Source organism: Pezoporus wallicus, unplaced genomic scaffold (assembly GCF_028554395.1).
Source record: "Pezoporus wallicus isolate ANWC-B61680 ecotype Strahan unplaced genomic scaffold, APGP_CSIRO_Pwel_v1 contig_8548, whole genome shotgun sequence".
NCBI classification, from domain to species: Eukaryota; Metazoa; Chordata; class Aves; order Psittaciformes; family Psittacidae; genus Pezoporus; species Pezoporus wallicus.
The window spans coordinates 387,125-401,218 of NW_026642624.1; the positions used below are offsets into that span (position 1 = coordinate 387,125).

The 14,094-nt window shown below is 42.5% G+C and overlaps 1 protein-coding gene across 2 annotated transcripts; it reads left to right on the forward strand.

Annotated features, from left to right (window-relative positions):
- The first annotated feature begins 68 nt into the window (after window positions 1-68).
- INTS14 (integrator complex subunit 14) lies at window positions 69-13,960 on the forward strand. Of its 2 annotated transcripts, none has more exons than XM_057431003.1 (12): window positions 69-278; window positions 2,789-3,055; window positions 4,402-4,509; window positions 6,148-6,303; window positions 7,610-7,728; window positions 8,161-8,303; window positions 9,887-9,979; window positions 11,024-11,168; window positions 11,403-11,536; window positions 11,641-11,759; window positions 12,136-12,201; window positions 13,101-13,960. In XM_057431003.1, exons 2-12 carry the CDS (start codon window positions 2,834-2,836, stop codon window positions 13,350-13,352), a joined length of 1,557 nt encoding a protein of 518 aa, XP_057286986.1. In that variant the 5' UTR covers window positions 69-278; window positions 2,789-2,833; the 3' UTR covers window positions 13,353-13,960. The 2 variants fall into 2 exon arrangements, with proteins under 2 accessions (XP_057286986.1, XP_057286984.1); XM_057431001.1 differs by lacking the exon at window positions 69-278 and adding an exon at window positions 2,496-2,683.
- The last annotated feature ends 134 nt before the right edge of the window (window positions 13,961-14,094 follow it).

Sequence of the window (14,094 nt, forward strand, 5' to 3'; positions counted from 1 at the left end):
GAGCTATTTTGTGGTTTTACTTCAGTTGTTATTCTGTAATATTAACAATTGGATCGATGTTCTGCAGGTGGAGAGGCTTCTGTCAAGGAACCTACTTTAAAGGGCTGGTAAAGATGATGCTCTGAAGACAAGATTATGCTGTTAAAACCTCCCACCTAACAGACCAGCTATTCACCTAAGTAATCTCAACAGGAGGATGAAAACTGGTTGATATCCCCAGCTATGCTGCTCCATGGCTCTCCAGCTTTGCACTCCCACAGAATACCAGCCAAGCAGTGGTGAGCTATTTTCTTTTAGTTTGAGAAGAGCATGAGCAAGATTTGGTTCTAGTAAAACTGAGGATGCAGAGCATCCATTTGTTTCTATGACTACATCATTTCAAGCCTTTCTGTAGAAATCAGAGCTGGCAAAGTGAAATGTAATCATACCTTTTATTAGGGGATAATTAGCATATCTTGCATAATTATTTGAATAGCATTTAGAAAGGGAGAGAAATTGTAAATGCCAGAGTGACAGAGTCTGCAGCTGTGGCAGTATGGAGACAGTGATTTGGGGCTGGAGAGAATGTACCCTTTAGCACTGTTTCAATATTATACCTTAGAATATCACTCTTTGCGGATTATTTTTTCCCCTGAGTGGGAATGTTACATTATTCTTATGCTGGATGTGAATCTCAGTCTTGTAAGCCATTCTCAGATAAGCTCTTCATGCAAGTTAGCACACACTTACCCTCTTGCATAACACCCAGTGAAGTAATCAGCCTAAATTTCTTGCAAGACAGGCATTATTATCTTCTTTTATATAGTTGGGAGGATCACTAAGTCAACAGTAATAGAGGGTCATGGAGTACCTAGATAAATAGATGATACAAGCTTTGCTTTTCATATGTTAAACGAACATAAACATGCATATGGCGGAACTGGATAATGTGTATAACAAATTGCATGGTATTAGAAAATTACCCTTCCTAACAAAGATGAAAGTAAAAAGAATTACAGAGAACAGAAGACGTATGCACAAACTCCTATCTAAACACTGGTTTTACTTCTCTCCAAAATGATCTGCTTAAAAGTCCTTTTGCAAGCAGAATCTTATCCAAAGCTGAGATCGATTGTAAGAGCTCTCCAGCCTTTCACAATACCTCTAGTCTTGTAAGTTTAGCAGTTCTGTTAGAGGTCAGCTCCTGACCAGCTCCTTACTCACTGGTTGGACTGTCTCAATCACAAGAGATCTGGAGCGATCAAATGAACCTCCACAGCTTACCTCCCAAAGATGCTGTCCAAGAGGAACAGGAGTACCAAGGGTTGAGTGTAGTGCTGGAAGCTTCTTTGACACGTAACAGCCAGATGGGAGATGCTGTTGAAGAGAGAGGCAGATGAAAATGATCCCATTTTCACGCAGCCTCTGCTGATGGAGTCCTAATACAAAGGAGGGTCAGGTGTGAAGGACATCTTAGTGGAGGAACAGCCAATCCAGTTTAATACCTGCAGTCCCTAAGAAGATTAAATAGTATTGTATAGATTTGGGTCTATCTCTGAAGCCAGTATCTTTGTCTACAGGTTATTCACAATATGAGGACAGGTGATTATCTCCATTCCAAACCACCAGATGAAAGCACCAACTGTGAGACACGTGTCATTTTCATGGCTGCTATGGAAGAGAGCAGCGGGGTAAATCACACCACTCCTCTGCATGCAGCACTGGTCCCTTAAACAAGACAACTTGCATGTAGCTTCATCTTCAGCCATGTCTATTTTGCAATGCCAGAGGGAGGTTTAAAACTCATTGTCTCCTGCAAAAATCCCTTAGCTCCTATAGCATGACCATGGAGGCAGAGGCACAGTGCAACGCCCTGTGCTGGCAGAGCAACCTGAGGATGGTGTCAGCAACCCTTTTGTACTGAGTGGAACTCATACGGTGCAGTTCTGCACAGGAAGAAATAACATTCCTGGCCAAAGACTTAATAGCTGTAAAAATCCAATCAGCAGATTGGTTAGAAAATAATGATTTGATAATTTTAAAGCAATTGAAGGAAGAGTTTTACCATGGAGTTTTAAGAACTCCCCCCCATCACTATTCCCACACTTACAGCATGGGGAGGAGGCCCATAAGCCAATGGGGATGCCTTCATACACTGTGCACAGCAGTCCTTACATCGTGTCGGTACTTTTCCACCACTATTGGCATGTAACTGTTTTTCTGTCCCTAGTCAGTGCATTATTACCGGCTTTTCCTGACCGTTTTTCCCATTCCCCCCCACCTCGAGGCCGTATGTGGAGCCGCGGGCACAGCGCGGCCCGGCCCCTTCTCGCCTCGGCCGCGGCGTTCCGGGGGAGACGCTTTCCGTGACGGACCCATGGCGGCGGAAGCGGGCTGAGCCGCACCATTTCCCTTCCGCCGCCCGCCTCGCTCCCCGCTCCCCTCGGAACACTCCGGGCTGTCCCCGGGGAAGGCTGCGGGGAGAGGCGGCGCTGAGGGGGAGAAGGGAGGAAGGGCTGGCTCCGTGCTGGGCGCTCCTCTCGGCCCTGGGGTGCCGCTGCTGTTCGCGTTCCCCCATCGAGGCTCAAGCGGCCGCGCTCGCCGCTTCCAGGCCTGTACAGCCGGTTGGTTATGCTGCGTGTGGTTCAGGAGCGGGTCTGTTGGCTTAATCTGAGCTAAATCCCACCTTTTGGTGGGCAAAAGGGTAATTGTGGCTTCCCCCACCTCCCCGAGGGAGAGCGTGAGATGCATCCCTCCATAACTGCAGCTTCAGCAGTCATGTGTGGCCTTTTCTTCCTCCTCCGTGCAGGGGCTCGGAGTTCTCCGTGTGGGTAGCAGAGAGGAGCAGCTCATCATGCCGACCGTGGTGGTGATGGACGTGTCGCTCTCTATGACACGGCCGGTATCGGTGGAGGGCTCTGAAGAATACCAGCGGAAGCACCTGGCTGTCCATGGCCTCACCATGCTGTTCGAGCACATGGCAACCAACTACAAGCTGGAGTTCACGGCCTTGGTGGTGTTTTCATCCCTCTGGGAGCTGATGGTGCCCTTCACGAGAGATTACAACACGCTCCAGGTAGGGTGCCTGAAGCACACAAGCAGCAAGCTGTCAACGTGAAAACAAAACAAAGCCCCATGCATGTTGCCAGATCATGGTGAAATTGAGTGATTTTAGGTTATCCTGCGCACGACTTCTTGTATCACAGTGGTTTACCCTTATTTTAACAATAGGTGAAATCAATGCATTTGAAACATTTTGCTACTTTTACTACTTTAGCTACTTTTCAGGTCACCACCGGAGTGTGGCCAATTAAGTTAAAAGTGGGGATGGAGGAAAAGACTCCCTGATGAAGCTCTTAAAGTGGTTCTGTGACATTCCTGGTTTTGTGTGTAGATGTTGATTTGGTCTTGGTAACTGATGCAGCAGATGGGACCATTTAGAAAGGTTTTGAGTCAAGTGATTTGACTCAAGAGAGACGGTGCTTTTAACAGTATGTAGTAGTTGAAGCACGGTGAGAGTCAGTGATTTTAGGCCTCACAGATGTGATGGGAAGTTGAGAGGAAATGGGAAGGAGAAAGTCCAAGAGGGAAGTTTCACATGAATACAGTAAGGCACTACAAGTAAAAATTATACATATGTGTCTGATCATTATGTATACTATCAGGATGAAATGACATGTTGCTGTCCCAAGGCACCGTGTTTTGGGTTTGTCTTTTCTGGAACATACAGACTTTAAAAGATATTCTCTGCTAAATCTGCGTTTTGCAGATGAAGGCAGTACATTCTCTTTGTCTCTGTAAGAGTTGATTTGTGGAATTTCTGAAAGCCAGGAATCCAGCCAGGCTCCTCCAGCATGTTAGTTTTACATCTGTACCCTTCTTATGATGCTGTGTTATGTGTGAATTCTTCATTTTAAGGAGAAAAGCTGGTTTATGGTTATAGGAACAGGATGCAGATGTGAGTTTTGGATTCTGTTACTCTTTCTGCCAAAGAGTTTTTGTGAGACAAGCTCCTTGTGCTCTACTTCCTGAATAAAGTTACAGTTGTTCTGATACCTGGGAGGATTTTCTGAGCAGAATGTTTCATGTTGGGCATTGCTTCAGATTGTGAGTTTCCTGTCTCTTTGAGACATGCAAAGGATTTTTTTCTCTTAAATAACTGTTTTTATAATACTAATACCTTCAAAATCAGCTGTCGTGGTCTCATGATATCCTTTCTTATTTCTTCTTTTTTTTTCCCCTCTCTAATTTTGCAGGTCACACACAAGAACTTTGCATTGTGTAACAGTGCAGTTGCGTTGTAATGTAAAGCAAACATACAGACTTGCCACAGAAATGTGAATAACTTTCTAATTGATAACTTACCTAATTATGTTTCCTGGACCCTTCATGCAGCAATGACAGTGGTGTTTGTCTTTTCAGGAAGCCCTGAGTAACATGGATGATTATGACAAAACCTGTTTAGAGTCAGCGCTGCTGGGGGTTTGCAATATTGTCCAGCAGGAATGGGGTGCAGCAATTCCTTGCCAGGTACCACTGATTTCACTGTTCTTGGGATCTAGCTTATAGTTGGTGCTCCCTGTAAATTACAGATAGAAATGTAAATGTAATATGAAAACTTCAAACACTCTCAGGCACGCTGGTGCTACGGGAAGACAGAGAATTAGGATTTTGGATGTATCTGAACTATGAACAGAAGTGTGTCTTTATTAAAATACTCAGCAGCAAAAAACTGCTGCTGGATTGTGGAGTGCATTATAAAATCTGGCCCCAGAGTGATATTTTGCAGACTTGGCATTTGGTCTGGGTGTAATCTTCCATCCCAGGAGCCTCACTCAGTTTGGAAAGGGTATAGTCACGCATACAATAACCTTTCTGCTTTAGTACCTCACGGTTTCCAGAGCTTGTAACAGTTCCAGACCTCAAGCAAGAGCATGGGACTGCTGCTGAGTGTGTTTTGAACTGTCTTCTTTCCCAAATGAGTCATTTGACATGCATCTGCTCATACACTCCATTCACCCTTTGCAGCTGTCAGCCTTCTGAATTTACTTATAGCAGTGTCTGCTTTCAGCCCTCTGTTTGCTGAGACACTTAAGAGTCTGTTAGTCTTTCAGTTAGGATTTAAGGTCAGTAATTTTGCAGCTTAGTGAACTAGGAAGATGTCTCAAGCAATATTCTTTAAGGAGAAAAAGGATAGAGGTTTATTGCTAGGCAGTGCTTCATAATCTAACACGGATAAAAGTCACCTTGGAAAAGCAGACGTTCAAAGCAAAGAACTAGAAAGATGGAAGAACCGAGCATAGATTAGACCTCAACAATTTGGTCTCTCATTTGTGTCATGGCTCATTTTACTGGAACTTCAGGTGATGGGGTGAGGAAAGGTGGTGGGGAATGTACTGTGCAGAGTCTTGTAAAAGAGAAAAACATCACTGGTGAGCAGCAGTTCATCTGGAAACTGAAAAGACTGCAAAAGAGACGGAAGATGAAGAGAGAATACATATCTGAATGTAGCAGATGCACATTGAGTTTCAATTGGATTTGATTTTCCTTACCTCTCAGCCAAAAATAATGCCTGCTGTTGCTGTGCAGTGCTGCAAGAGCAGTTATTTGACTGCTCTGTAGGTCTCTGCTGAGTGTAAATGGTTTCATTAATCAGTGTAACCTATTAGTGCAGGTTTCCAGGTTTCCACAAGGAGTGACTCTGGACATGCAACTGAATGGAAAAACGCACATTTTAGCTTTGATAGTTTTGTTGCAGAATGAGAGCATCCTGCAGCTGAATGTTTGCAAAGAATCAGGGTAATTAATACAACCTTTTGTATGGCTTCTGTGGCTTGCAGTGGAAGTTGAGTTGCCCTCCAGATTCTGTAAAAGAAATGGGTTTTATCTTCTATCTAACTGCCGAATTACAGCGAAGTGTATATTTGCCATGCACGTAGTTTAAATTGCAGTGGTTAATTTTTCAATTTCTCATTTATCTATCTGTTTCTGGAAACTTTTGCAATTCTTTCCCCATCTCTGTGGAGGAAATCCCACGTGAGCAGGGATTTTCAGTCTAGAGCTGCATGCTACTAGGAAGGCTGCTGGAATGTGTTGGTGTGTAGTTGCCCTCTGCAGATAGAAATGTGTCTTTGCTTGGAATTGCTAATCCATCTTCTTTCATTCAAGGTTGTTCTTGTCACTGATGGCTGCCTGGGCATCGGCAGAGGCTCCCTGCGGCACTCACTAGCTACTCACAACCAGCGGAGTGAAAACAACCGCTTCCCACTGCCCTTCCCCTTCCCATCCAAGTTGTATGTCATGTGCATGGCAAATCTCGAAGAGGTGATGTCTTTAACACGTACCTTCTTCTTTGTTGCACTGGATAATTATTGGTCTTCTCTGAACTAATGATCAGGTCAGCACAAAACATACTTTGATGTTCTTGTGCTTGGTTTTAAAGTTTAGTTGATATTCCGGTGCTTAAGTGTTGGTTCTTTGGTGACATGTAATGGTAGTATCTTTTTTAAAGTTTCTTATTGCACTGTTATTACCTAGTGCATTTCCATTATTATAATGATCTCATAAATCATGCCAGTTTCTCCCTGGGGAATATTATACAATTTGTATGTGTCTGTATTATTACCTTTACTGCATTAATGACATTGAATGCTTTGGGGGGCTTTTCTTGAATAAATTACTTCTATTGCAAAGATGCTCAACACTTAAACCAACGATAGCTTTATGTAGAAGTGTGAGTGAGCAGAATTCTATAGTCACCAAGCCAGTGTTCAAACCAGCTCCCCTGAGTTTTTTGAAAGAAAGGTGACTGCTTTCTCTTCAGCTACTTTTAACTACCAGCATTAAGACTCTTCACATTTGTTAGAATTCTGGTGAATAAAACATGTTTAAAAAGAAGACTGAAGTTCCTTACATTAGGTTTTAGCAATAGTATTGCATTTGACTTGGCCCCTATATTCTTCTGTCCCTCAGAAGGATTTCCTACTTGTGTGTGCAATAGATATTTCAGCTTCAAGGTCTCTCTCAAGGGTGATCTTGATTAAGCTGGATTGAAGCACTGTTTACACATCAGAATAACTGGAAAAATGATTAAAATCTTTATCAGTGACAAGTTTAGGTGTTTTCACAATTCTGTAAGAACTTCTCACCAAGAATTTTATCTGCCTTCCCTCCTAAAAACTGTATTGTCCCAAAGGAGCTGGAATCTTATCATTACCAATAAAATCTTGTACTAGTTAAGGCATTCCTGTGTTCTTGAAGACTGAGGTTCTGGGATTTCTGGTTGCTTAACCTGCTTTCAAAGCAGAACATAATATGCTGAAGCAATGTATTAGGAGTTGGACTTTATGTTCCTTATGGGTCTCTTCCAACTCGAGATATTCGATGGTGATTTGTTGCTAGGCCAAACGCTGTGTCTGATCTCATATAAATGCAACATAAGGAGCACATTTCCTGGGAAAGAGAGACCAAGAATATTGGTGTACTCAGAAGGGAGTGAGATGACACGAAGTCCTCAGAGCATCCAGTCAGATGGTTTTCTGCTGTGTCGTGTGCATTTTCTGACAATATTCTGGTTCATATAAAGAGAGTAAAAAGAAAACACAAAACGTTTCACTTTGGTTTCTTACAGCTTCAGAGCACAGATTCCTTGGACTGCCTGGAGCGGCTCATAGACTTGAACAATGGGGAAGGGCAAATTTTCACCATTGATGGGCCCCTTTGCCTGAAGAACGTGCAGTCGATGTTTGGGTTAGTAGACTTGTAGATAATACACCTTGGTGAAGGTTTCCAGTTAGTATCTGTAATGGAAAACAAATATAATAAGAAATATGATGATATGAGGTATTTTAATTAACATTTTAATTTATGATCTTCTTAACTGTATTTTCACCTTGACCTTCACTGGTTGGGGTCAATATTTATTATTTAATCCTTATGTAACCAAATTATGGCATCTGTTTATGGTTGGTAGATAGAAGATACTAATTTCCACAGTTGCTGTTAGTTTGCCATCTGTGTGATAATACACTGCTTTGTTTTGTAGTTTAGCAATGCAAGAACTAGTGATTTAACTGTAGTTAAAAGATGAAAGTTTTGTGATACAAGTTAGTGTGCTTTAGACAAACTGTTTTCATTTGGTATGTCTTACTTTTTCCTTAATAACAACTGATCATGTTTTAGAAAGCTAATAGACGTGGCTTATACACCATTCCATGCTGTTCTCAAGTGTGGCCACTTAACATCTGATGTGCAAGTATTTCCCAGGCCAGAACCTTTCATTATAGATGAGGAAATAGACCCTGTTCCTAAAGCAATTAATACAGGTAATAAATCTTTGATTGCCTTTTTACTTAAATCCATTCAGTTTCTACTTTTCCTGTATAGTTACTGTTTCATTCACTTTTTCTCTTCAAGGATCAATTGCTGACTGTGTAATATTTTGGTATATGTGGCACCAGGGGACAAGAACATCATCCTATTTCAGCCATGTGTACCTGGTAAAAGGGCACAAGTAAAGGCTGAGATTTAGGAAATCTCTGTCTATAGGTTGTCCCTCGTCCTGACACTTCTTGCCAATACTAAGATCTTCTAGAACACAGCTGTGCAGAGAAATGCTTTATCAGCCCTCCCAGTAGTGGACACAGCAGATAGCCCATCCCTGTGACTTGCAGATGGTGAGGTGCACTTCTGGGAGAGAATACACTGAACTTCACTGCTTTGCCTTAAGAGTTAAGTTTAAACTGTAGCATCAGAATTGCCCTCAGCTCTTCAGCAGTGCACGTGGCCACAGGCATCTTTGTTATTCTTTCCAGTCAGGTGCTGTGGTTCTTGAAAGGTTGGCATCCTCAGTCACAGCCTAATATGGCTAAATCAGCAAGGGATGTGATGGGAGTTCCTGCTGGCTTAGACCTATTTGGAACTTGTAAAGAGAGCAGCTTGGTTAGATCGTATGCCCAGGTGTCCTTTTGGATAGTTTCTTTTTTTTTTTGAGTTTCTGGCTCTTCTGGCAGTTTAATTTCCTGCATCTGTCCTGCGGACTTCCTTTTTTCCTGTGTTCATCAACAAAACGTGCACAGCTTGCATGTGAATAAACACACAGTAGTGATAAAATCCTCCAAGGAAGGGAACTGCAACCCAGAACTCCCTGCCACCAACATTGCCTTGATTTGTTTGGGGCTTTTAAATCTGCAACAGCGAACAAAACCATTTCTCATCTGGGGGGTGATCACTTCTTATTTGTAGCTGCATAGTGTTTAAATAGGAATGAGTGTGTCTGTACCAAAATAGCAAAAGCAAAGAAAAAGAGACACAATGTACCTTGATGAGGGAGATTTTATGTTACATTCAGTCCTAGAGTTCCTCTGATCATTCCAAAGATAGGAATTTGCATAAAGGAAATTTTGCTCAGTATGCAGTAAAATGCAGCCTATGGTGTGCTCAGCCCCTGAATTCCTCCATGGCTTTAATCAGGTGTTCATTATTCAGCTATGAGAAAAATCAATTGAATTGCTTTTGAGCCAGGTCCTTCACTTGGGCTGTCAAGGAGAAGGCTGTGCTCCCTAGTTCCAGCTGCAAAACGGGCTGGGTTTGGTTTAGTCCTTTGTTTTCTCTTATTTTGAATGCATAAAATGGCAGTGGATTGTCTGCAGTGTAAAAAACAATGTGCACAGTTCTGTATTTGCCTTGCAGCACAGCAGTATGAGTGTGATGAAAGTTATGTTCTCATCTTGAAGTGTCATGGTATTATGCAAGAATGTTTGTTAGACACCCTAGTCAAGGCTGGGGCTCTGTTGGGCTGCCTCTTGTCACTGCTTAGAAAACTTAGTGGTGGAAGAAGTGGTAATGTTAAATTGACTCTGAACACAGCCTTTTCCAAACCTGACTTAAACCTCTTGTCTCCCCACAGATCTAGAAATCGTTGGGTTTGTAGATATAGCTGACATTTCTAGCCCTCCTGTCTTGTCCAGACACTTGGTTCTGCCCATTGCACTTAACAGAGGTGAGCAAGTTCTGTATCTTTTAGCAAAACCTGCTTTAAGCTTCCCTTGTGGTGTCTGTGGTGGTGCCTGTGATTAGACTGGAAGCACAGGTCCTTTACTGTATCAAAATGGGAGATGCCTCTAAAGACATGTTCATGTGGTTACATTAAAATGAAAACCTTGAACTCTCTGGAAATACTGTGTTCTTTAGAAATGTAATAGAGGGAACAATATCCTTATGGCATCATTATTAATAGAACATGCTACACTTAAAGCTAAATATAATCATGGGATATAAAATCTGTGGTGCAAGATGAATATTTAACACCTCAGAATGATGTGTTGTTGTGAAAAATCTGATCTTAATCGCAACCAGATTGCTCACTTGTTCTTAAGCATTAATTGCTGCTCACTGGGGCCAAGGATATTGCATCTACACAGCTGACTGGTGTAGGCTTTGAGGATGGTTAAGCAGCACGTTACTGACTTGCAGCTACTTGCATGCAGCAGCCTGTGGTAAAAAGGATTTCCTCATTTGTCATGGCCTTGGAGTAGAGCAAAGAGAAAGTGAGATTTCTCTTGATAAAGAAGAAAGCAAGCTCCAAATATGCTTTTATCTCTGTATAGGCCCTTCTCCTTTGAAGCTATCAACAGTTAAATCACAGCTGTATTCCAGCTGCTAAAACCAAGTCAGTTTCTCATTGTGGCTGCAAACTGCATAGGAGAGGCAAACTTGAAATTCAGGATGCTTTTGGTTCAGAGGCAGACGTGTGTTTGTTGCCAAACCCTTTGTGCTGTTTCATTTCACTTCTGATTTCTTCAAAGCTGAGGTTTTAGTTGCAGCTTTTTGGTAACTCTGTTTCATGAGTAGGACGGGGGGCAATACTGATTTAACATTATTAGTGCTGCTTTGCCCAAACAGCCCGTTTAGCAGCTGGTTGTTCTACAAAAGTATTAATTAACTCCTGCATGGTAGAAAATACAGGGTGGTGTCATGGAAATGGAACTCGTGTGTTTGAATTTATCCTCATGTTATCTCTTTGCTTGCTTTTATTCTTCCCCAGAAGGTGATGAGGTGGGACCTGGGATCACCGATGACACCGAAGATGAGAATTCAGCTAATCAGATTGCTGGGAAAATCCCCAACTTCTGTGTTTTATTACATGGCAGCCTGAAAGTGGAAGGCATGGTGGCTGTCGTCCAGTTGGGGTATGGGCCTGGATGGCTGCCTGAGAAATCTCTTACTTTGCTCATTGATGCTTTAGTTGTAAATTATTTATATGTGTTCTGTACAGAGCTCAGCACTGGTAGACAAAGCTGTGTGGTTTTAATTGCTGATTTGTTTCTGCCAGTAGAAATTGCAAATAATGAGCCTCCACACAGTGGGAGGGCAGCAGATTTTAGGCAAAGAATTCAGCCTTTGGGATTTGCTCTTTTCAATAGGCCAGAGTGGTATGGAATGCTCTATTCACAAGCTGATAGTAAGAAGAAATCAAACCTCATGATGTCGCTCTTTGAACCTGGTCCTGAGCCCCTTCCATGGCTTGGGAAGATGGCACAGCTTGGACCCATTTCAGGTACTGGTCATGCTCATTTGAATAACTCTTACACATTGAGTGTTCTGAGAAGGATCTTGCCAGATCTTAGTTGTTAAGTCCATTTATTTTCTTTTTTCTACCAGATGCAAAAGAAAATCCTTATGGAGAGGATGACAATAAGAGCCCTTTCCCTTTGCAACCCAAGAACAAGCGCAGCTATGCACAGAATGTTACCGTGTGGATTAAACCAAGTGGCCTCCAGGTAATGAGATGAGTTTTGGACTTGATGCTTTGCTTTCATCAGCAGCAGCCATCTTATCAGCAAAGTGGAGTCTGTGTGTGTCTTGTCTGTTTAATGCAATTGCTTTATTGCTTTTCTTTCATTTTAATAAACTGCCTCTTTAAAATGTCATGATTAAAATGCAATCAGAAAGCATAACTTGTTTAATGAAACTGTGTCTCTAGTGTAGCATCTGGCTTAGTTTATTGGATTTAGTATAATGACCATTTGTTGGAGCCTTTGTGTGCTGCAGTCTTGTCAATGTCAGGGTCATTTGTCAGTAAATAGTGGAGGGTTTCTTCTGCAGCTTCCCCAGCAGTTGCCAAGAGCTTTATGTATTTGTTTGTCTTTCCTGCAGACAGATGTACAGAAGATCCTGAGAAATGCAAGGAAACTCCCAGAAAAAACTCAGACCTTCTATAAAGTGAGTAACATTTCAGGCTGCCCAGCTTTGATCCAGAGTGGTAGTGGTGCATTTGACAGGGGAACACATACTGTATGTTCTGTGGAGGCTTGTTAGGGCTCTGTGAAAACCTACATGGTAAAGGAGACATCCTGTGTCTATTTTACAGACTAGTTAGGGTGAGACAAGGGAGTCTGATTTTCTTCCACCATGTTCTCTGCCAGGGTGGCAAAGACATGTCACGTTTACATGATCCTTGCTACTTCCATGGTGAACTTCTTTGCAGAGTTTATGCTGTTGTCCAGGCAGAAATAAACTGGGATCAGACAGAAATAGCAACACAATTGTGAGTGAAAATGTTTCCTGTATTGTTTCTGCAACTGAAGTGGAGAAAGACCAAATTCCAGGCACATGTGGCCACATTGTAATAATCCATGATCTACGCTGTAGCTGGAGGAAATTGTTGTTCCTCCTGTAAGCTTAGTGCTGAAGCAGTTTGATATTGTAGCCCCAGAGACTTCAAGCATGAATAAGCACTGGTCAGTGTATAGTGAAGAAAAATCAATATAGATACATGTTGCTGGATACTGTAGTTGAAGGCAGCAGTCAGTGAAGCCTGAGCTGGAGGCCACCTCTGCTGGGACACAGCCAAAACAGGCAGGTACAACAGCACAAAAGGGAGAAGTGGAAATTTATAGGAAGGGATCAAGGGCAAACCAACTCTTCAGTTGTGCCACTACCATCTTCAGCCCTAAAGCACCTTCATCTCATGAGTGGCTCAGCAGTTTCCAGCAGCTGAATTGATCACTCTGGTTATTTTCCTCTCAAGTGAAGAAGCTTGCCTTTAAAATAAGAAGCAAGAAACCACTTTTTGTGGAGAGGCTCATAGTGGCTTTAAAAGGCATTTTCCTTCTTTGCAGGAACTGAATCGCTTACGAAAGGCAGCTCTGGCCTTTGGCTTTTTGGACCTCCTGAAAGGTGTGGCAGACATGCTGGAGCGGGAGTGCACTCTGCTTCCCGACACGGCTCACCCCGACGCAGCCTTTCAGCTCACCCATGCTGCTCAGCAGCTCAAAGTGGCAAGTACTGGAGCATCAGAATATGCTGCCTATGATCATAACATTGCTCCACTCCAGACAGACTTTTCCAGCAGCACCACTGAAAGAATGTAAAGTCTCCATTTTGGGAACTTCTATAGGTTAAGACTCAAGTGGCTCAGTTCTTCTTGCCCTGCTTACTTTCTAGGGCCTGTTTAATTACTGTCTGGAGAGCTTTCAAAATGGGGTCCCCGACCTGCATCAGTACTCTCTAAAGAAATATAGCTACTTTGGGGGGGCTTTAGTCAGACCTGGAAACAGTGGAAAGCATCCCAAAGTCAATTACTGTGTTGGATGATGGGTGGAAGCTACTCAGTACATGAGAGGAGAGAAAATGCCACCAGTCAGCAGACTGCTCATGGCTTTTGGCCTCCCTAAAATGCAGTTACTACATAACTGAAATCACTGGTAGAAGTGTCCTAAAAGGCAGCTACTCTACTTCATACAGTGACTTGATCAGTCCAAAGAAAATGTGTGAGAATCACTGTGCAAGATCAAATGCAGCTGATTACAGGGTGTTGTCTCTGATTTTATGCCCGACTTGGAAGTCAGTCTGTACTGCCCTAATGAGAGTTATCATCACTTGCATGGCAGTGCTTATGCTTGTGAAAGTAACTGAAATCTTGTGAGACATGTTTTTTTATTGTGTAATATTAATAAAGAATAGTTCTTCATTAAAATTTGATTTGGATTATGTTCCATGTTCATAGCATCCAGGCTGTGTGGCCTAAAACATTGGCCTCTTTATCAGAAGAGTTAAGTAATTCAGTTGTACAATTTCTCCACTCAGGGAAAGAACAAACAAATGAACCAAAGC